This window comes from Leptodactylus fuscus, chromosome 4 (genome assembly GCF_031893055.1).
Source record: "Leptodactylus fuscus isolate aLepFus1 chromosome 4, aLepFus1.hap2, whole genome shotgun sequence".
NCBI lineage: Eukaryota > Metazoa > Chordata > Amphibia > Anura > Leptodactylidae > Leptodactylus > Leptodactylus fuscus.
This window is the reverse complement of record NC_134268.1, coordinates 34,228,921-34,254,016: the sequence shown is the minus strand read 5'-3', so window position 1 is coordinate 34,254,016 and position 25,096 is coordinate 34,228,921. Positions and strand designations below refer to the sequence as shown.

Below are 25,096 nucleotides of genomic sequence, written 5' to 3'. Positions count from 1 at the left end.
GCATGGAATCTAACAATTGAACGCTTTAATTGTTAGAATCCACGCTGTGTAGTGATTTTTTTAATCCTCTGGCTACTTAGTCCCCCCTGGTGTCCCACTTACCTGCAGAGATGGCTGGTCCAGTGCCCGGTGTTCTCGTTCTTCTTCACCTCGCTGCCCCCGCCTCCCAGGTTAAGAGAGTGTGGCCGGGTACTGGGAGGGGAGAAGTCACGTCTCCCCTCCCAGTAACCTCCCACACTCTCCTAAGCCACAAGCCCCGCCTTCTTCCTAGCTCTTTAACACTAACCTGGGAGGTGGGGGCAGCGAAGAAGAATGAGAACAACGGGCACCGGACCAGCCATCTCTGTAGGTAAGTAGCTACTAGAGATGATAGCTAGTCTCCCATTAGAATGAATGGACGCAGCCGGCGTGCAGGGGGTTAAGGCTGTGTGTTGGCTGCTTCCATTCATTCCTATGGAACCGCAGCGGAGCTTTCACACTGAGTATACACTCCGCTCAAAATGAGTGGACCGTATACTCAGTGTGAAGGCTAACATTGTTAGCTTTTCCCACAATGCTTGGCCAGTAGCAAAGCATTGTGGGAAATGATCACCGATCTCGATCCCACCTAAAAAGATCGTGTTTGGAATTCCAATTGCGATCTTGAAATTTTCTCGATCGCCGATCGGAATCCGATCTTTTCCGAACAGAATCGCTCAACCCTAATGAAGAGGCTTTCCAGGAAATCATATTGATATTATATATACTTGCGATTGTCATAGAGGTCCCCGTGTTCATGAGGGTTGCTCAATCCATAGAACAAAATGAGCCATTTTTGCATAAATTGGTGGTAAATGTGCGTCGTTATAATATTGCGAAGTCATAAAGAAGACCTTTCACCACTTCCACAACTTAATTTATGCTCTTTACTGTCAGGTGGGAGGTCTCTGGGCTGGCACAGATAGTAACTACTGAAACTAACAACACTGATTTCTCAGAAATGGCGGGGTTAGAGAAAAAATTCCAAAATCAGTGGAGCAGCTCCTAGTGATGGATGCAAAGAGTTGGAGTTGGTGGAGGGTCCTCTCTAAATGCTACTGTGTTATTAGCTATAAACAGTAGAGGTGATATCTGATCAGCGGGGGTACGACGACTGGGAGCCACATAAACCATGAGAACGGAAGGTCATATGTTTTAATGGAGCATCAGTCGAGAATGGACACTACTGCTCCATATCTATGCTTATCCCATAAGAAAATTTCACCAGCATGCATGCTAGACAGAACTCTGTTCAGATGGAGGGCACATAATCCCTCTTTAAGAGATTAGTCGGGATCTAAGCAGATGGAATCTCAACAATCAGACACCTATTATTAGATAAGCTTCAATCTTGGTGCAACCTCTTTAAAGAGATCCTTTCACCATATTCACCAAATCAACTTCTTAATATCTGTTAATACGCACCACTCCTCTGATTCCAGAACAGTTGGAATTTTCTCTGTAGCCTCCACTATTCCTGAGCAACAAGTGCAGGTAGTTTTGATGCCTGATGTCCTATGTAAGCTCTGTAATTTCAGAAGGGTGGTGTCAGGCCGGGGGGGGGGGGGGGGTGTATGATTCAGATCTCCAATCAGAGGCAGCCAGTGTCAGAGCTCAGAATCACCCCCCTTGTCTGCTCCTGCCTGACACTGCTCTCCTGACAGTACAGACCTAAATAGTACATCAGGCAACAAAACTAACAGCACTGATTGCTTGGGAATGGTGGGGGCTAGAGAAAAAAATCTGGTTATAAATTATGATATAGGGAAGGAGGTGTCTTTATCCCTCTCCAGTATCCTATATTTTTTCTTTTCTATGTGAAAAATCGTTCTAAAATGTAAATAAACTTCTTCCATCTCTATAAATATTTGTCTAGAGAAATGTAGAAGATAGAAGACATGGAGGAGGGGGATGCAGCTGCAGCTGACATCCAATGTATTAGTGAAATCCATGTTGTTAGTAGGGAAGATGACCCGCAGACGGCTTAGCTGTGACATGACATGGGGATGACCATTTATTCTACAAGCCTAGAGTGAGATCTTGTACATTGCAGCGAACAATCTAGGTAGAAAAGACTGGATATATGCACAATATTTCCGGTTGTACTTCTAAAATACTTGGAGAATGTGAATTTTTAAGACACACTTTAAAGTGATGACACTTCAAATCATTTCTATTGATTTTTTACTACAAAACATCATTTTGCTTATGATCCACAATATCATAATCCGCAGGGTTGTCCCTGAAATATCTATTAAAATATGTGTTTTCTCGACTTTTCAAAATTTTAGGCAAATACAATCAAACTCCAGACAGGATCAATGTACCGTATATCGTAAATCCCATTATTATTTCTCTTACCTGCCACATTTTAGAGCTCAAACTGATTTTGCAGCAGTGAAAAGTGCAAGAGTCAGCTATCTGTTATCTAATTCTAACTTTCTGAAAGTTACTGCGTTCTGGGCTAGTTCAGAATTCGGATGGGCTGACATAAGACGCCTGATATCAGCAATAAAAGAACTCGTAGAAGAGCTCCCATATAGAGAAATAGTCTATAACTACCGTATACACTCACCGGCCACTTTATTAGGTACACCTGTCCAACTGCTCGTTAACACTTAATTTCTAATCAGCCAATCACATGGCAGCAACTCAGTGCATTTAGGCATGTAGACATGGTCAAGACAATCTCCTGCAGTTCAAACCGAGCATCAGTATGGGGAAGAAAGGTGATTTGAGTGCCTTTGAACGTGGCATGGTTGTTGGTGCCAGAAGGGCTGGTCTGAGTATTTCAGAAACTGCTGATCTACTGGGATTTTCACGCACAACCATCTCTAGGGTTTACAGAGAATGGTCCGAAAAAGAAAAAACATCCAGTGAGCGGCAGTTCTGTGGGCGGAAATGCGTTGTTGATGCCAGAGGTCAGAGGAGAATGGCCAGACTGGTTCGAGCTGATAGAAAGGCAACAGTGACTCAAATAGCCACCCGTTACAACCAAGGTAGCCAGAAGAGCATCTCTGAACGCCGCACAGTACGTCGAACTTTGAGGCAGATGGGCTACAGCAGCAGAAGACCACACCGGGTGCCACTCCTTTCAGCTAAGAACAGGAAACTGAGGCTACAATTTGCACAAGCTCATCGAAATTGGACAATTGAAGATTGGAAAAACGTTGCCTGGTCTGATGAGTCTCGATTTCTGCTGCGACATTCGGATGGTAGGGTCAGAATTTGGCGTCAACAACATGAAAGCATGGATCCATCCTGCCTTGTATCAACGGTTCAGGCTGGTGGTGGTGGTGTCATGGTGTGGGGAATATTTTCTTGGCACTCTTTGGGCCCCTTGGTACCAATTGAGCATCGTTGCAACTCCAAAGCCTACCTGAGTATTGTTGCTGACCATGTCCATCCCTTTATGACCACAATGTACCCAACATCTGATGGCTACTTTCAGCAGGATAATGCGCCATGTCATAAAGCTGGAATCATCTCAGACTGGTTTCTTGAACATGACAATGAGTTCACTGTACTCCAATGGCCTCCACAGTCACCAGATCTCAATCCAATAGAGCATCTTTGGGATGTGGTGGAAAGGGAGATTCGCATCATGGATGTGCAGCCGACAAATCTGCGGCAACTGTGTGATGCCATCATGTCAATATGGACCAAAATCTCTGAGGAATGCTTCCAGCACCTTGTTGTATCTATGCCACGAAGAATTGAGGCAGTTCTGAAGGCAAAAGGGGGTCCAACCCGTTACTAGCATGGTGTACCTAATAAAGTGGCCGGTGAGTGTATATTCGAGTATAAGACAAATTTTTCGGCACAGTTTTTGTGCTGAAAAAGCTCCCCTCGGCTTATACTCGAGACAGCAAAAAAAATGTATTTTATTTTTTTGTAGGGGGAGTCTATGACCAGCAGCAATATCAATGTATAGAATCTCCCATAAAATAGTGGGAGAAAAAGAAGCTTTACAAAAAAAGTTAAAAAAATAAAAGTCGTAAATCCCTCCTTCCCCTAGAATACATATAAAAGTAGAAAATTACTGTGACACACATACACATTAGGTATCCCTGTGTCTGACAGTGCCCAGTCTACTGAATATAGGGGATCTGCAGTGCTCCTGTTCTGTCGGGAAGGGGTTAATAGGAGCACTGCAGATCCCCTATATACAGCCAGACTGAATTCCAAGTGGGGGGAAAAACCCCAGTCCTCAAGCTCAGGGAAGGGGCAGACAGACAACCAAAACACCCCCTCCCCTTCCCCAGCACCTACTGCACCCAAAAACTCCGACCATTTTAATTTTTGAAATTTTCCAGTAGCTGCTGCATTTCCCCCCCTCGGCTTAAACTCGAGTCAATAAGTTTTCCCAGTTTTTTTGTGGTAAAATTAGGGGTCTCGGCTTATATTCGGGTCGGCTTATACTCGAGTATATACGGTATATGAATTATATCTACTCACTATATATTTTATTCCATAATGTGCAATATGTTCTTGGGATATAATGGTCCAGCATGTTACAGTAGCCTCAGGCTGTATACAGTATTATGTTAGATCGTGGTCTTTGAAGTTACAATGGCCTCAGGATATAATATAAACTGTAATGGTCTTTTCTGGGCCTTTGGAACGCAACACTGCTTTAACTTGCAGAAAATACTTCTTCATTATCATATCACATCACGAAAAGATCCGATCAGTAGGTGCAGTATATATTGTGAGTGGCTGATTATTATATCAACAGTGCAGTGCTAAATTTATTATATTGCCATTCACCTGTGCTAAATGGACTATACTGCCATCTATGATGATGAGAGACCCCAGATAAGTATTTTTTCGCTGGTGATTGGGGGGGTTGGGATGTCATTCTTGGTGTCTCACCACGAACCCCATCAAAACCCTTGCTTGACACTACGGCGGTCATCTAGTGAGGAAATATGATGATTTCTTTGTAGTTCTTTGGGTTTCAGGATGGAGGGCTAGACTTCCCCTTCTAGTGACATCACTCAGGGAGGAGACTCGGATAGTTATATGGTCTCACCTGGGGGTCAAAGGGGAGTTCTTATTCTGCGAAGCATGTGAGGGCATGTCGTGCTGTGGACTTAAGCAAGCGCCCTGAAGCCTAGCTGTGAGGCCTAAGAGAACTCTTGGTCCTGAACAGCATGTAGGGAACACATGCTCTTCGAGTGACTTAAGAATGTTCCCTAGGTCAACTAGACAGCATAAACTTGTTCTGTTATTTTTCTATCCTTTATTCCGATTTTATTTTCTGTACTATATTGTACTTTTACCTGTATTTGCTTGACAATCCTCTGACATGTACTTTGTATAGGTTAGTGGCTAGTACCGACCCACTTGGGTTAATAAATATATAAAATTTATAAAGATTGTTTCCTATTATCCTATGAACCCAGGCACTCACGTGACTTAAGTGGAAGGTAAGACGGGTGATCGCAGGTGTGCCAAGTAGATGGGCAAAGCAGTATCCTTCACACCATCTATCTGTGCTAAATGTACTATACTGCCATCCACTGGTGCAAAATGTACTACACTACCATCTATCTGTGCGAAATGTAGTATACTGCCATTCACCTGTGCAAAATCTACTATATTGCTGTCCACTTGTGCTATATGTACTATACTGCCATCCACCTAAAGGGTCCATATCACCTGCCTATGTTGTCTCCCTCACATACTAAAATTTGATCTTTACAAGTGTCTGAGCAGGCTGACAGATCCAGACCAGTCAAATGAATCCCTGCTTCAGGTATATGTTGTGTGTTCTATGTGAGTGTATGTGAAATGGCGTGGATGTACTACTTTCTACCAGTACTACACAGTGTACAGATCTCTGTGTTGTACTCCTGTATTGTGTACACTATATGGCTCTCTACCTGTACTACATGCACTTATTGGTATCTACCTGCACAGCTCTGTACCTGTGCTTCATACTCTTCATAATTCATGGATTGTGCTCCAGCTCTGTACTACATGTCCTTTACCTCCTCTAATACATGTCATGTATTTTTATTTATTGTACAATCCCAAGAACAAACTGCTTCGGTGGACACCAGGTAAGGTGGGGGGACTACAATTTACTGTACTCCTGTCTTCAACACAGAAAGTAATTCACAGCTGATAGCACCTCTAGCTGACTTTTATATGTCATTTATTTAAGGCTCTGTTCACACTTGGGTAACATGTTTTCCATCGTGTTTTCTGCTATTTCTTATGACAAGAATAGCACGAGGTGCAGCTAGCCAGACCCTGCTAAAAGTCAATGGGATTAGTCAGGGATTTTTGTGTACAAACCGATTCCATGCCGCTATCATGGCTCCTTTATGTGCTTATTTCCTTTGTTTCTCATTTAATTGCTATTTTCTACTGATTTATGGTCTCACATTACAACATTTTCAAGTTACAATGAACATCCAGGAACAAATTATTATTGTAACAGGAGGGAGCATTGTAATGACTTTTATCATGTTACAACACTGGAAATTCTTGGCAACGCCATGTCAAAGATCTGGAGAGCGTGACCCAGGTCGTGGTGCTCGGCAAATCAAACTGATAAGGGGTCTGACCGCCCTATCTACCTGTCAAATAGTACAGTCGAGAAAGCCTTTATTAAGGGATATAAGAAGCAACCCCATGTAAATTATTCATGTTGTTTTATGGTATAACATTGGAGTCTTTTTGGATTTAATTAGACTTTTTGACACCGATCGTCGGAGAAAAAAAATCCTAAATGTCAAAGCGGAAACAAATATTTAGAAAGTAATCTACATTCATCAAAGCCACATTAACTGATCGCGTCTCCAGTCACCTCCCCGAAGTCAATATTTCATAGAGCAAGCTTTGGAAATAATTATAACCTTAAAGGAAACCTGTCATCACTTTCATGCTGCCAAATCCCAACAGGGACCCTCATTACACAAAGCTATGGCTTACTCTGAGAAAACAGCCGAGGACGGGAGAGGAGTCTGGTCATGATGTTATGAGTCTGTAGTGCAGACTTCTCCCCAACCTTTCCGGATAGATTGACAGCTCAATATTTGCAGCGTTATTACACATAACGCAAGTATTGTGCTTGCAATTTTTGTAGGAAAAAATATTCATCTAAATGAAAATTCTCAAAAAAGGTATTAATAGGGTTTATTGGGCCCCTAAGTATTTATACTGATGAGCCATTCACCAGTATCCGAGCAATGGGGGTCCAACACCAGTTTGACTGGTCTGGCCATGTCCTGGAAGCAGTTCAAGTAATAGGTGAAGCACTACAACCCCGTCCACTGTATAGCGGTAGCACTGTAGTACTGCAGCTCAGAATCTATTTCTTGTATAGGAATAGAGCTGCTTAATCCTTGTCCTGGGCAGTATCTTCAACTGCAGGGATGCGGCTGGATGAGCTGATGATACAGGGTCCAGAGGTTGGACTCCCACTGAACAGATACTGATGACCTAACCCATAGATACTCCTTTAAGTGGATACTTATTCCCTATCCTTTGGACAAGGGATAAGTGCCCAATTGGTGGAGCTTGATCATCGGGTTCACCAGTGATCAGGAGGATGGGGGACCGATTCACAAGGAGGCCTTAGGAGAACTTTTGGTGTCCCGTCCTCCTGATCACTGGGCTATTAGGCAATCGGCCTCCAGAGATCAGACACTTATTCCCTGTCCTGTGGATAAATAATAAGTGTTCCTAGCAGGACAACCCAGGGATGATCCTGACATCAGGACATTACCTATCTGACTGCACTGTGCTAACCGTAAAATTTGGTGGAAGGCTAATGTCATGGGGTTGTCTTACCCCAAATGGTGTCAAGAGGCCCTCTACCCCTCTGAGCCAAACCACTATCATTATGCCACTGATCCTCTCGCCATTTATGACTGCAGGGTCCTCTCCCCATCTGTGACTACAGAATCCTCTTCCCAGTCTGTGACTGCAGGTAATCTCCCTATATATGACTTCAGGGTCCTGTCCCCTATCTATGACTGAAGGTCCTCTCCCCTATATGTGACTGTAGGCCCTCTTCCCATCTGTGACTGTAAGTCCTCACTCCCATCTGAGACTGCAGGGTCTTCTCCCTACCTGTGAGTGCAGGGTACTCTCCCCATCTGTAACAACAACATCTTCTCCCCATCTGTGACTGTAGGTCCTCTCTCCCATCTGTGATTGCAGGTTCTTCTCCCTATCTGTGAGTGCAGGGTACTCTCCCCCATCTATAACAACAAGATCCTCTCCCCATCTGTGACTGCAGGGTCCTCTCCCCCATATGTGTCTGCAGGTTCCTCTCCCCATCTGTGACTGCAGGGTCCTCTCCCCCATCTGTGACTGCAAGGTCTTCTCACTACCTGTGACTGCAGGGTACTCTCCCCATCTGTGACTGCAGGGTCCTCTCCCCATCTTTGACTGCAGGGTCCTCTCCCCCATCTATGACTGCAGGGTACTCTCCCCATCTGTAACAACAAGGTCCTCTCCCAATCTGTGACTGCAGGGTCCTTTCCCCATCTGTGACTGCAGGGTCCTCTCCCCCATATGTGTCTGCAGGTCCTCTCCCCCATATGTGTCTGCAGGGTCCTCTCCCCCATCTGCGACTTCAGGGTCCTGTCACCATCTGTGACTGCAGGGTCCTTTCCCCATCTGTGACTGCAGGGTCCTTTCCCCATCTGTGACTGCAGGGTCCTCTCCCCCATATGTGTCTGCAGGGTCCTCTCCCCCATCTGCGACTTCAGGGTCCTGTCACCATCTGTGTCTGCAGGGTCTTCTCCCCCATCTGTGACTGCAGGGTCCTCTCCCCATATGAGTGATACATAGCACACACTCAGAGCTGCAGACTTGTGACTAGAGATAGAATCGCGGCTACAGAAGATACTTTCCAACATTCGCTAATCCTTTAAATCACACAGAGGATTTATGATTTCTAGTAAGCACAAATCACCACCAGCACATGTACATCTAGCTTGGCCTGCACATCAAACACGTATTGAAAGTGATGTGTTGGGTGGTTTAGCGTTAATATCTTGAGGTTTGCTCAGTAATAAAAGTGCATGTAGAAAATGTGCAACTAAAGTGATATAGTGGATGGCTAACACGGTACAAGGATATTATTCCTTATACTAAAGTGATATAGTATAAATCAGGATCTCTGCAAATCACCAAGGCTTGACCAGGAGAGAGGACAACATCACATGACACTCTCCAAAAAGGAGTACAAGGTATAGTTACTAAGACTGTGCAAGACAGCTGTAAAGCTCTGTTCACATAACATTCAGTACTTATAGCAAAAAAATCCTGATAGATGCGCCAAAAATAACCCCCCAACTTACTGTATACTATATACATGCATACTGTACATCCCCATAGGGCCCAGTATTAAAATCGTTTATATCATATGATACATTTCTTTGCACGAGACCCCTTGTCTGCTTCTGTCTGATACCACCTACTTGACAGAAGGCAGCCTAATTAGGAAATGGGGCACATAAACTAATTGCACTGATTGCTCAGGAATGGTGGGAAGTAGAGAAAAAATTCCAACTGTGCTGGAAGTGGTGGTGCCTACAGTATTAAAGGATGCAAAGACCTGTACCTGTGGAAGGTGGTGAAAAATCACAGCCGACGACGAATTCAACAGCAATAACACAGCCGAGCTAAACTGGAGTCTCATATGGGAATATACCTTTAAGTATATCCTACAAATTCCATGATCAATAGAATACTCCAAGCATTGGCCTGGTGTAGGCACAATACAAAAGGACATGTCACCATAGAGATGGTCCTGGATGTAGACTATACAGATTGGTACAATTTATCCTTGCTTGATTAAGATGCAAAAAAATCCAGAAATGCATGTGTGAACATGACCTAAGAAAATCTGGAAGAGGGAGGGCACAAGGTGACAGAAAAGCGCCCCATGAGCATAAATAGGACAGTGCCCTGTGCTAAAAAACGTAAATGCCTTAACCTAATGAAGTAGATTTTTTATTACACGTTTACTGCTGGTTTCTTAGAAAAAAAAACAATATTCTTGGTAATGTACTTGTAATAAAACCTGAGCTATTGTACGAGGTTATAATGGACTCTTTTATTCCTTTTAATCCGAACTCTTATGTTCCAGGTCTGAGTAATGCACTGTTAAAACAACACACAATCCATAGCTACACCGTCATGTTAGATAGAGGACTATTGTCTATTTATAATGTTAAAGAAAAAAACATAAAAAACTGCAAAATGTTTTAAGAAAGCCTTTCCATTTTCAAGAACTTGAAAATGAAATAGAATATATAGAATATATTTAAAGAGGACCATACACCACCTCCAATTCCTGTCATTAGCATCTATTAACAGGTACGGCTCCATCTATTTCAGCTCAATTGGAATTTTCTCTCTAGCCCCCACCATTCGCGAGCAACAAGTGCAGTTAGTTTTGGTGCCTGATGTGCTATTTAAGCTCTGTAATGTCAGGTGGGCGATGTCAAGCAGGGGGCGTGATTCAGAGCTCCAATCAGAGGCAGAGCTCAGAATCCCGCCCCTTGTCTGCTCCTGCCTGACAACGTCCTCCTGACAGTACAGAGACTAAATAGTACATCAGGCACCAAAACTAACAGCATAGATTGCTCAGGAATGGTGAGGGCTAGAGAGAAATTTCCAACTGTGCCGGAATCAGTGGAGCAGCAGCTATAAATTGATGTAAAAAGCTGCTGGTGGTGAAAGGTCCTCTTTAAAGTAGTCTCCCATAGGTCAATGACATGCTATAACATACCTGGACCCCACAGAATACAGTAGTAATAATGAATAAGGACTTCACAGCCTATAATATTACAGCTGAACTGCAGACAGCTTTCTGGAGTACAAAAAGAAAGGTATAAGAATGTCTATCACACCACCTTTGCTACTTTTTTGAAAAATAGCACAGAGAGGGGTGTTGACCACCGTTCCTGCCAAATTTATGATCATTTAAACCAGTTTACTGCATGAATTATTCCTAAAATTCTACTAAAATCATACATTTTAGTACAGGTACATATCCCCTCAGAGGCTGGCTGATACTTGAGGTACACATGCAAAAGATATGAAGACTGGAAAAGAAAGACAGGGAATGCCCAACTGACACTTGGTACCCTGAATTCAGTGTACGGACCACTCTGCCGGTATGTGCCCGATGCCGGAGATATTGGTGCTGTTAGTTTTGGCACCAATATCCCTCTACTGTCAGAAGGATGGGCCTTACAGTCTAGTGTCATTGCAGAACTGTGAGGAACGCCCCCTTAATAGTATATCTTCTCTCCTTGTACTGTCAAGGGGGTGTTCTTAACGGCCTAGTGATGACACTGAGCAGTATGGCCCGCCCTTCTGACAGTGAAGGGATATCAGTGCTGAGTCTAACAACAACGATACCTCTAGCACCGAGGAGTATCCCGTCAAAGCTGAATTAATATAATGGCACCCATATCAGAGGACATGAAAGGTACAATTTGCATGTCTCCACCAAATGAATGGGTTTTTTTTGTGCATAGGGGATGGCATTGAGCATGTATATACCATAGATAGTCCTATTTGCATTTCATTCATTTGGAATAACTGTATTCACATCAAGCAGGTAGGTCACACCCGATACAATAGAGGACACATATGATGATCCATGGAATATGAGGAAGTCGATAAACCCAAACTTTATCCACTACAACTTCCTAATAGCGTACAATCTGCGGCCTTGTATAATCCTGCATTATTCGCGGAGAACAATATTGGTTATTGCTTGCTTTGGTTTGTCACCTAAGCTCCAGCTCGGTGTAAATGAGCTACCAGGGGAGTAAGCGCTGCCTGTCTTGTGTGACGCTCAAATGATTTAGAAACACTAGTCACCCCCAAAGGGTTCTTACTGTCAGCCTTTTTTTTTGTCTTCTATTTTTACTTCTAATGGTCTCTCTTCACATGTGCGCCCGGCCTGAAGCCGCTACAATACACTTTGCAGCTTCACACATTTGTCTGAGCTGTTACCCAAATCTCCCCATTTCAGCACAATACCCTGGTATTTTTCGTCTAGCATGTATCACACTATACAATGTCTACATACAATACCTAGGAAAAAAAGTACCTGTAAAATATTCATGAAAATTTTCTTTAACTTAATAACATAGGCAAGGTCAGCGGTCCTGAGCATGTACACGTATGGGAAGCAGGGATTGGGGAGGAACAGCTGTCGGCCTTGGAAATTTTAAGTCAATATAGTTAAAGGGATTCTACCGTTCAAATCACATTTTTTGTCAATCACACATAGGAATAGCCTTAAGAAAGGCTATTCTTCTCCTACCTTTAGATGTCTTCTCCGCGCCGCCGTTCGGTATAAATCCCAGTTTTCGTCAATATGCAAATAATTTCTCTCACAGCTCTGAGGGCGGTCCCCAGCACTCAAACAGCACTGGGGGCGTCCCCAATGGTGCGAGACCACTCTCCAGCGACTCCTCCATCTTCTTCAGGAATGGCTTCTCTGCGCATCCTCTTCTGGAACTGGGTTCCAACTTCTAGGCCTCGGGCCTCAGGTAGAGCCGATTGCACATGCCCAAAGACCACAAGAAAATGGCCGCTTACTTACTGTGCAAGCGGCCATTTTTATTGTGGCCGTGGGCATGCGCAGTCGGCTCTGCCCGAGGCCTAGAAGTTTGAACCCAGCTCCAGAAAAAGACGTGCAGAGAGGCCATTTCTGACGAAGATGGAGGCGTCGATGGAGATTTCTCTCGCAGCATTGGGGACGACCACAGTGAAACTTCTACGCATGCGCAAGTTGGCTCTGCCGTCGGGCCTCGGGCAGAGCCGACTGTGAATGCCCACCTGGTGTAAGCGGCCATTTTCTTGTGGCCGCTTACACAATAAACAGGTTAACAGGGCTGTTTGAGCACTAGGGACGCCCCCAGCGCTGCGAGAGAACTCATTTACATACCGAAGAAAACCAGGATTACTAGCGAACAGCGGCGCGGAGAAGACGTCTAAAGGTAGGAGAAGAATAGCCTGTCTTAAGGCTATTCCTACGTGTTAGTCACAAAAAATTGCTTTTTAATGATAGGATCCCTTTAAGACGGGTGTGAGTCTTACCTAATTTTCCTGCTGGAATGAGATAAAACTCAATTATTAAGAGGACAAGGCTGAGGTGTGCTGTCACCGGCCAACCTTGGTATTCGGCTCACCGAGTAATAGGGCACTCGTAGACTTTTTATCATCTCCATACAGGCATACTAGGTTTCTTTTTTTGGATTCAGTAAGTGTATTACTTTAGGATGAAATTTGGGAACAGAACCAGAAAGAATAGGACTTGTACTGTACCTTCTGCTGGAGTCCCAACACTGCCTCCAAGTCCAAGTATAGCCAGATTTTTCTTCCGTGGTTGGATCATCATTGCCGCCTCTTTTCCGCGTACCCAGTGTGGGATTTTTACAGGCTCCAGTGACACGTTCTGTAGCATGTCCTCTTGCAGGGCTTTATACATGTACTTTATGGCATTTTCGAGGTTATCAGAGCCGCTGATTCTGTTTCCAATGGTGTCTACAAAGAGCGCTAACCGTTCATAGGACCTGTTCTGGGCACCGCCATAAACGGCAAGGTTGATAATGGATTTAGCTACATCTTTATAGCCAGCGACCTCCTCCTTTATCCGTTCTAATTTCCTTCGACTGAGTGTATGCTGTTCAGAGTTCTCTATACATATATACACAATATAGAGAATAAGCATGCTGGTCAATACTGAAAGCTTCATTGTACTTCTTATATGGAGTTCCTATGGGATCAAGAAGAAAAGCAGAATTGGCTAAATTAGTCGATAAATAGAGTATTTTATTTTATTAAAGAGGACTTTTCATCCACCACAACAATTTCAGCTCTTTTACCAGGCGCTGCTCCACTGATTCCTGCACAGTTGGAATTTGTTCTCTAGCCCCCACCATTCATGAGCAACCAATGCTTCCACTTTTGGTGACTGATATGCTTTTAAGGTTCTGTACTGTCAGGAGGGCGGTGTCAGGCAGATTTTGAGCTCTAGCACTGGCTGCCTCTGAACCTTTGAATCACACCCCCCGCCTGACACTGCCCAGAGTGAAAATAGCACATCAGGCACCAAAACTAACTGCGCTTGTTGCTCAGGAATTGTGGGGGATAGGGAAAAAATCCCAACTGTACTGGAATCAGTGGAGCAGCGCCTATTAACAGATACTGAGAACTTGAATTGGTGGAGATGGTGAAAGGTTCAGTAATTTAGAATTGAGCAATACTAAATATAAATGAGTTTTTCCCGCTATGACATAAGGAGTCATAATACTGTGACAAAGACTTTTCCGGGTCTCTAGTGTAACTATGTACCACAGTAAAAACTACTATTTTCCATCCGATATCACACTATAGAAGTAAAAGGATTGTAATATGGCTCCATATAGAGGCCCTATACCATGGTACACAGAATGCCCATATTATGGTGTCGGAGGGACTCCATGTGCCTCCTTACAGGCTCCAAGCACACCAACTAAAACAGAGAAATCCCAAAACTCATGACTATTATTCATGCCAAAGGTTACGTTACACAAGTGTTGGAGCCGTTCCTGACTCATCGTGACTCCAAAATAAAGATTACTGCTCCCTGCAAAATGTAGCATCACATCAAGATGTCTGAACAAGCTGAAGGCTGACAAGGTCACTCTAGCAATACCCATGGAGGCCTCCAGGTTGGAGGAGATGTTACTACATTGTTAAACCTCCAGACATAGCATGGAAGGTCATCCCTCTAGGTAGCAAACAATGCAGGAAAATAAACTAAACTTTTCTCTAGTTTCTCCATTTGAGAATGTCTAATGTCTTGGAGAAATAACTCTTTGGCAAGCAAATACAAGTCTCTCTTCATCTCCAGGAGACAAGTTTCTTCCTGACATCTCGGTTGTGTTTGAAGACAAGATTCTGTGTTATAAAGAAAGACTTCACATTAGTTTCCCCATACACAGTCCTTATGTAAGTCGCTGTGCAAACTGGATATTAAGCAACACAGTATCAAGAGACCCATCATCATTAGTATTCAGCAAATACCTAATCTACCTGGAAGACAAGAGATGTTCTATGCTACACATAGTTGTGGGAATTACTGACAATTTATTTCTCAAGGGTTTTTTCTTAATTTCTCATTTTTGTTTTAACTAGAAAAAAATGGAGAGGCCAGGTAGAGACAAATATGGATGGCAAAATATTTTTTTGGCCACCAGGGGCATAGTTATATGAGGCAGAGACCAGGGCCCTGGACTCACAGGGGGCCCCAAAGGTACCTATGTCACATAAAAATATTCCACTGTTCTATATTCTATACAAAATTATAACTTAAAGGGATATTCACATCTCACTTGTTCACCAACCTGCAGGCTGTGTGCTCTCTTCACTTCCTGGTTTTCTCGGCACATTGGTGGGCAGGGTTTCACTTGTTCTGCTATGTTTGCAGTCAGTAATGAGGGATTGTAAATTAATCACCACAGTATGAAGCTGATGTAGAAGATGATGTAGCAGAGCTGGATTTGAGTCAGTTTGTAATATATACAGAGGTAACAGACTCCCTATCTCAGCCCTTAACAGTCAAATTCAATTAAACCAACTGATAAGTGGAAGAGCAGGAGTTAAGAGCTCAGAAATCCCAGAGCTCTCACCTCCCCCATCCCCTATCTGAGGAGCTCCGTTGCTTGTCTGTGGCAGAGACATACACAGCTCAGAGCTGCTCACAGCACTCAGCCCCTCCTCCCCCCTGAGAGCAGGCAGCTACCTCACTTGGAGACTGAGCAGATAATCTCAGCACGGCCCCGTGGTCATGGAAACGCAGTGTAAACAATGAAGTGAATAAATTAAGATAGCGGCCATACAAAGCAGTTTTGATAAAGCAATGTGTTTAGGAAAAGTCTTATATCCACATAAACTAGCAGTATAGATAGGATGCTTTTGATGGGACAACCCCTTTAATTCCTTTAAACCACGCCCATTTCACTGTATGAGTACATGTCGAAGTTCACCCGGCGGTTTCACTTGGACCGAACACAGTTGAACCAAAGCAGTTATTATATATGCTGAGGCCCAGGGAAGGTGAGCAAACATAAAAACACAGTGTTACTCACCTCTCCTGCACTCCGACACAGATCCCTGTTCTCTTCAGCACTTCTGCCTAACGTCAGGGACCAATGAGGACACCACAGGTCCTCTGATTCAATAAAAGCTATACATCTAATTATATAATATCAATACCTATGATATAATTAATCATATAATTTTGAAGCTGAGGTTTGGGTTGGTAACTGTTTTCCTGAGTCCAAAATTGGTTTCAAATTTCAATTCCATGGTCCTGATGGATAGGATCATCAACATCAGATCAGTGAGGGTCAGGCACCCAGCACCCCCACTTTTCAGCTGGTTGAAAATTCAGCAGCCAAAGGCATAACTTGACACTCCTGGGTCCCAATGCATAATCTGTAATAGGGCCCCAACTTACCATGTGACATTTAGAACAGTGTTATATTTTATGTTCAGGATCCTCAGGGTCTAGGGCTCAGGAACGACTGTTAGCACTGCACTCCCTGCAGATACCCCTCTGGCAGCAGCATTCAGGTAAGCGCTGTGGCTTCTTCACTGCTTAGCGAGCACAGCACCGTATACTGTATAGCAGCTGTGCTCGGTATTGCAGTCCCATTTAAATGAATAGGACTGAGCTGCACACAGGTCATGTGACTAATTAAGGTGATATCACAGACATACGAAAAAAAGACTATTTGGCAGGGGCCAGACTCGTATCGATTGACACTGATTACAGCATGGTGGCTCAGTGATTAGCACTGCAGTGCTGGAGTCCTGGGTTCAAATCCTTCCAAGAACAACATCTGCAAGGAGTTTGTATGTTCTCCCCATGTTTGCCTGGGTTTCCTCCGGGTACTCCATTTTCCTCCCACATTCCAAAGACATACTGATAGGGAATTTAAATTGTGAGCCTTATATGGAACAGTGACTGACAATATCTGTAAAGCGTTGCGGAATATGCGCTATATAAGTAAGCAAAATAAATAAGGATAGCTAAGTCTGGAGAACCTGTTTAACTTCTAACATGTATTTTTTCATAAAACTTCAACTCTAAGAACAAATTTATAATATTAAATGGATCGATGTGACTACTATACAGATATCCCCACAAGCAATCCTTTACACTGGCGTGCCTTTAGTTGTGAATTGTTGGTGTATAGTCACATGCACACATCCCCCATAACCGGCCGAGCATCTGTCGCCTACCTCTATAACCAGGAAAGCGATTCTTTGTAAATAAATTCACTGGAAAGATAATCTGCTGATCCTCACATATTCTCCCCGTTAGATATTAATCTGACTTAGTGAAAGAAAACAAGTGAACCACATAGACAAACTGCAACAGGATGCTAACAATTGTGTGAAGTATTTACTGAGATGAAAACATCAGCAAGGGCCTGCAGAACTGGAACAGCCCTCGCTCTGCGTGGTTTACATAATGTGGTATATACTGTGCAGCAGAGTTCCTCTGCATTGTAGATATATCAAAGACTGCAAGTAACGTCACCACTTCCATATTTTATAAAATTCTGCAGAAGATAAAGGGAACCTGTCAGGGCGATATGGGAGACTAAACCGTCCAAAGCTCCTTATGGACCGGGGGTTTAGTGTCCCAAATCGCCCTGTTGTAAAGCAGTCTGTGCCTGCAATAAAACTAAAAAAAGCGTTATACTTACCCTGCTTGCCTTGGGCAGTTCTATACTGAAGCCAGAGGAGTACAGTACATGCACCAGATCTTGGGCGTATGTGCAATGATGTCAGGGTGTACGTCCTCGGCCTCACTGAAGAACTGCACAGGTGATGGGGGCAATACAAGTGAGCCCGATGAGACTCATCAGACTCATGGGCACAGGTGGCTTTAAAACAGGGTGAATTGGGACACCAAACCCCGGTCCTTAAAGAGCTGTGGACGGTTTAGTCTCCCAAATCACCCTGACAGGTTCTATTTAAAGAGGACCTTGCACCACCTCCAGCAAGTCCAGTACTTAATTTATTATGGCTTCTCCTCTGATTCCAGCACAGTTGGCATTTTTTTTTTCTCTAGCTCCCAACATTCCTGAGCAATCAATGCTGTTAGTTTTGGTGCCTGACATGCTATGTAGGCTCTGCACTGTTAGGAGGGCAGGCGCAGACAAGGGGTGTGATTGTGAACTCTAACAATGACTGACTCTGATAGGAGCTCTGAATCACGCCCCTTGCCTGACACCGCCCACCTGTCAGTACAAAGCTTACATAGCATATCAGGCACCAAAGCTACCTGCACTTGTTTCTCAGGAATGGTGGGGTTAGAGGAAAAATTCCAACTGCGCTGGAATCATTGGAGCGACGCCTATTAAAACATACTAAGAACATGAATTGGTGTAGGTGGTGAAAGGTCCTCTTTAAAGCATGTCCTATTTCCAGCATCAGTGTACAGGTTACACATAGAATTAGAGAGTACCTAACCTTTCAGATGAATTTTCAATGAGATCAGCACTATTACAGGTCACTATACGGCTAGAATTCTGCTATTGTAGAACCTTACCCCTTTGCTGGATCTATCTCTAATTCCTAGTTGTTTCAACTTGTGGGTATAGGACACTAGTCCATATGGTGTCTCTTATACACTTCATACAGAAAAACCAGGAGATTCAGCTCTCGAAGGGTATGTTCACTCACCATAATTTGGAGTGGAATTTGGAGTGGAATTTGAGTTGTAGTTCATCTCAAAATCAGCTCCAAATTCTGTACTAAATCTATTTCCCATTATTTTTAATGGAAAATAAATAAATGTTGTGCTTGAATTTGCTATGGATTCGGAGCCATTCCATTAATGCGCTCCATTCATGTATGGCTAATTGGCGAGTAAATGCCACGTCAGAAAGCTGATGGGATGGAGAGGAATTTGAGGAGGAAATCATATTTGGAAAAAATATTAAATGTAGAGAACAGCATTGATGTGAATAAAGCACTTGGGGTGACATAAAACCCTACTAGTAGCTGCAGCAACATGTCAATGTGTCCCTGTATTTCTCTCACTTGGCTACTCCTCCCTCTTTCCTTCTCCACTCTCTAAAAACTTCTATGGGCAGCGTTAATCTAATACTACGGAAAGCTGACAGTCTGTAAAAATGGAAACAAATCACATCTGTTCAATGGATGTTAAAACCGTGATCTCACCTCTGCGTTGCTTCATGGGCTTGTAGCCACAAAGGTATGGCTCTGCTCCTATGTAAGGCTCCTGCATGGCATAAGGAGTTTGGACCTGATAGACTCCCTTTATATGTAATAACTGGTCTGGTCAAACATAAACTCATTATCTTAGTTTCACATTAACCTAATCTGTGTGGCTACAGATGCAGAGTTACCATGGTAATACTGTATTAAGATCATCTCTTGTAGAACTAGGAGAAAATGAAATCTCACTAAATTCAACATTCCGACTTGAGCCACTTTAATCTGAAGATCTTGACTCAATTTACTAATCATTTTAATAAAATAGATCACATTATAACAAATTCCTGAAAGGTCTATCCATATTTGTACAAAACTGGTACAAAATGTAAAGGGTTAGCCCAGAACAACAGACAGATTATATTATATATATATATATATATATATATATATATATATATATACTAGCTGGTACCCGCGACTTCGTCTGCGGTGATTGTAGCAGTGGGTATATACAGGCGCGGGTAAGGTTTTCGTACTGTGTATAAGGGATGGGAGATGAAATGTAACTTTGCATCTTGTTTTTGCTGTAATTCTGAGAACACATGAGACTTTTGTGATGAATGTAATTTGTATTTCAGCCGCTATACGGTGTTGGTATAAACTGTACATAGTGTCTTTGGGACAGAAGTATTTCAGGTTAATATACTTCAATATACGACATTGTAGGATTTGTTATTTTCCGCCAGTACATGTAAGTTTTGGGCACAAGATACTCTCGAGCAAGCCACATAAAGTCTGGCCCTGTGCATGACAGTTTAGTAACTCCATGCGCCTCTTAGTAATAGCAATTAACCCCATCATGTCCCTCACATTAACCCCAGTGTAAGAGTTACTGATATGTGAGAGACTTGGAGGTAATAGTTAAGTATCTTCATTATTGAAGTTTTTTATTAATCCCTCCATATGTCTCACATATTAGTAGCCTTTATATGGGGCACACAGGGGTTAATATGAGGGACATGATGGGGTTTATTCCTATTAATATGAGGCACACAGGGGTTAATATGAGGGACATGATGGGGTTTATTCCTAATAATGTGAGGCACACAGGGCTTAATATGAGGGACATGATGGGGTTTATTCCTACTATGAGGCACACAGGGGTTAATATGAGGGACATGATGGGGTTTATTCCTATTAATGTCAGGCACATGGAGTAACTAACATTAAACTAATAACCCCAAATGCCTGACATTAATGAGAACAGTAATCCTATGTACCTGTGTGTTTTTCAGTTTCACTTTGCTAGCAGCTTCCTCTCCTCCTCGGGGAATGTTTGCAGAATGCAGACCACTATAGCAGGCACAGACCTGCGATTAAGCTCCACCCCCTGGGTTTCCTGCACCCCTCTCAAAGGGGAGTGTCCTTATGCTTGAGCTCTAGCAGAGCACTTAAAGGGGTTGTCCCATCACAAGGATCCTATCTATACTGCTTGATAATGTGAATGTAAGACTTTTCCTAAATACATTGCTTCAGCAAAACTGCTTTGTTTGGTCACTATATTACTTTATTCAATTTTTTGTGGCCACAGCCCTGACTTAGCTGCTCCTGAGTCAAATGATGTATCTGCTGCTCTCAGGGGGGAGGGAGGAGGGGCTAAGTGCAGGGGAGCAAGCCTGTGTATCTAGCTATTCCTGTGTCTACACCATGTGACCTAGGTCCTGCACTCAGATAGAGGAGCTGCTTTCATTTCTTCTGTTCTCCCAGTTATCAGGCTAGCTAATACAATTGTGTTCATTATGGCAGAGACAGGCAGTCTCTGTATGTAACACAGAATGGAGTTGCTGCTGCCTGTACTTCATAGTCCAATATGGGTGGGCGGAGCTACACGCGAATTTGGGGGCAGAGCTAAACGGCAGGTTGCCTGTGAAACCCCGCCCACCAAATGATGCAAGAAACCAGGAAGAAAGAAGATTTTACAAGAGTGAAGACTGCTGAGTATGTGAGGTGGGAATACCCCTTTAAGGGACTTCATTTAACTCTTGCAGGTCCTGTGCTGCTGGTGTGCCAGTGAAATATGGCAGGAGTGCCACTCTTGGCATGTGTGCCAGGGGTTGCTGACCTCTGCTGTAGAGGGTAATATGAATTTTGTGGCTTGCTATGGTCCAAAGTGTGTGAGATTGCAGAAATAGTGATGCGAGTTTGGGTTTTGTGGGGGTCCTGGGAAAAACGTATGTGCGCTATTGTGACGAAAAGTAGCCTATTGCGCAATCGAGTAATTTCAGCCAAATTGGTGGAGCGGGTTTTGCGTGATTGAGGAACAAACATCCAAACACACAAACCCACAAACATCCAAACTCACAAACTTTCACCTTTATAATATTAATAGGATATATATATATATATATATATATATATATATATATATATATATATATATATATATATATCGTCCAGTCATATTAATGTGACCACCGCCTACTTTTGACGTCAATGATGGATGGATCAACACAATGATTTTCCTCAGGATGATGGCATCTACCAGCAGGACAATGCGACGTGTCATAAAGCTCGCAGTGTACGTGCGTGGTTTGAGGAGCACCAGGATGAGTTTACCGTACTCCCTTGGCCAGCAAATTCCACGGACTTGAACCCAATCGAGAATCTGTCGGACCACCTCGATCGGGTTGTTCGCGCCATGGATGCTCAACTGCGTAACTTAGCGCAGCTGGCCACGGCGCTGGAGTCGGCATGGCTCAACATCCCAGTGACCATCATCACAACATCCCCTCTCTTCCTGCACGTCTAACAGCGGTCCGCTCTGCCAAAGGTGGTTATTCTGGATTTTGACAGGTGGTCACATTAATGTATAAACAGTATCCAGCACCAAAACGTGACGTTTTCTTTAAAACTTAGCTTTTATTTAAAGCATTTAAAAAGCCATACATCATCGCATCTTTCTGTTAGTACAAATCATATCAGGAACTATTCACTGACGCGTTTCGAGGATGTATGATCCTCTTAGTCGTAGCCACATAGACGTTGTCACATTAATGTGCCTGGACTGTGTAAATATTTAAATTAGGATTGGGGAAGTAAAAAAAAAAAAAAAAAACTCCCAAAAAACACATACTCATCGGTGCTCATCTGCCCAGAAGGCAGAAATACTCACTGGCTGTGACGTCCTGGTTCCTATTCCGAGATCACCTGACGAATAAGGCCAATGAGTGGCCTAAGGGAAGGACATGGGGTATAAGAGGTAGTGACATCCCGTATCCTTCTCTGAGGCCATTGATTGGCCTCAGCGGTCAAGTGTGGCTTGGACTTACGCCTGACGAAAACATCAGAACGTAGGACTGGACCGCTCTGGGAGACACCAAAGCATCGGGGACAGGTAAGTATGTTTTTAGGGGGGGTAGGGTGTTTCACCTCCACCCGTCTAATTTTAAAAAATAAAAAAATTTGTGCTGGACAAATCACTTTAAAATGACCCTTCTATGCCAACCATTATTATTCACTATTCAGTGACGAGGCCTCAACGCTCAGGCAACGCTACAGTCTCTCCAAACAGCTGATCGGTGGGGGTCCTATGGATAGGCCGGCAATATTTAACGGTCTGGAAACCCCTTTAAGAAACCGCGGAACAGAACTTGTAATAGGGAAGTTCAGCAGATGCCAGAACAGTCTGTAAACCTTTACAGATCGCGGCCAGTCGTGTTCGTAAGCAGAAACAAGGCAAGACAAAGTAACAGATATTTATTTCCATGAGTACACCGAGCTGGAATGAGAAAAATGGCCGTGTAAAGCGTGAAATGAGAGCACAGATAGACGGACCACATTTATGTGAATTCCTAAACTGTGAGGACACGGATTAGTTTATAAAACTGGAAAGTGATTACAACCTGGGGCCTTATAGAAAGGGATATTGTCCATTTACCAGCGCACATTCTGCTAATATCACTTTACAGCAACAAGAATGCTGCAGTTGAGATTGCATTTTCTATCTGATACTGCAGAGATTTAAGGGGCTTAGAGAGGTCCATAAAAATACACGTATGGAACAGGCGGTGGCCTTCAGCGGGGTTTCCATTGCTTTAATTCCCGTCAGGGATTAGGAAACACAAATGATATTTTTTTAGGACAAGCAGTAAGACATCAGTAACAGAATGTAGTGACAGGTAGTACAAGTCTTATTATGCATGGACGTATTGCGCATATCTTAAAGGGGTGATAAATTGATGACCTATCTTTAGGTCATCCATTAAAGATTGGCAGGTGTCTGACACCCGGGCCGATCAGCTGTTTGAAGAGGCTGCATTGTTCACATGAGCTTTGCAGCCTTCAGTACATTTGTGCCAGGGCTGTGCTTCATATGGCTGCTCAGTTCCTTCACTTGAATGTGACTGGACTGCGATAAGGGCATGTAATCGCTTTAAAAAGCTGATCTGCAGGGGTTCCATGTATCAGACCCCCAAGGATCTTCAATCCTAAGGATAAAAAGGGGAGAACACCGAGCAAGCTTATAGTGTAGATGTGTTGGCCTTAAATTGTGGAAATAAAAATGAACAGAAGAATAGACCAGTTGGTCCCTCAACTTCAGGTGTTGTGAATAAGTCACAACACCAATGGAGGCGTAGAAAGTGAAGGTGGCTGCAGAATCCACAGACTGGTCACCGAAGACCAAATGGAAGAAAGCAGCTCAGGATGAAGAGCTGCGCTCACCGGTCCACAAATTGAAACCTCAAAAAGAATGGATATGTTGAATGACCTCTATCGAACAGAAGTGTACTTCACAACACGTTTCGAGCTCATCTGACCTCACCTGGCAAGTAATTGTGCACCAGAAGAAGAGCTTGTGGAGCTTGAAACGCATTGTGCAGTACACTTCTGTTCAAAAAAGGTCATTCAACATATCCATTCTGTTTGATGTTCCAATTTTTGGACTAGTGAGTTAAGATCTTCATCCTAAGCCGCTGGCTTCTTCCTTCAATCCTAAGGATAGGCCATAAACTCAAAAAGCCTTTAAGTATCTGTAAAACTGCCCCATAGAAATTTGTTGGCGCATAGTGTTCTTTTGTATGCCGCATGTCACAGAAATGTTCCATTAAATAACATATTGCGGAGATATTCTGCTTTAAAGGGGATGTCCAGGAATTACAGTTCTGGGCCATTGATGGTGACATACTCACCTGTCCTTGGCGCTCCAGTGTCCACTGATACTGTCTGGCCCAGAAGCACCTGGGAGTTTGTTCTAGTGGAAAACCTCACCACATGTGACCACTGAGGCTCGGGAGGTCAGTGACTGGTCTCAGCAATCACATACGGCGATAACTTCTCCCAGAACAAGCCCTCAGGTGCTGTTGGACTGGACAATGGTGGCAGACACCAGAATGCCAGGGACAGGTGAGTATGTTTTTTTTCTTATGTTTCACCTTCTCCGGCCTCTTGGCCCAGAACTATAATTCCAGGACAAACCCTTTAAACCACATGAATGAATTGTACAAACAGCACTCCAAGGATTCTTAATAATATGCAGATTTATTAGGTGACACAGAAGTACCAATCCAAACAGTGCAATGTTTCAGTCTGTATTATTATAGACCTTCATCAGACACAGATTTCCACCAGTGTAAATGCCATGCGAAGGCCGGTCCAATACAGCCTTTTCCTGGCCATCCGGCTCTTCCGTGGCGTTATAAATCTGCATATTATCAAGTATTCTTGGACTGCCGAACTTGTACAATCCATTAAGACGGGGTGGAAACCTAATTGAACACCCTCAACATAGTGGAGTGACGTGCATTTCTACAACTTAAAGGGGTTGGCCACTTTCAGACCAATA

General features: G+C 43.4%; 1 protein-coding gene across 1 annotated transcript in view; it reads right to left on the bottom strand.

The window, feature by feature from the left end:
• Positions 1-25,096, bottom strand: part of CPQ (carboxypeptidase Q) — a 327,320-nt gene that overhangs the window by 286,983 nt on the left and 15,241 nt on the right. Inside the window, exon 2 of the mRNA XM_075270330.1 lies at positions 13,339-13,789. Within this exon, the coding sequence (XP_075126431.1) occupies positions 13,339-13,768 (430 nt within the window). The 5' untranslated portion in view covers positions 13,769-13,789. The remainder of the gene's footprint in view (positions 1-13,338; positions 13,790-25,096) is intronic.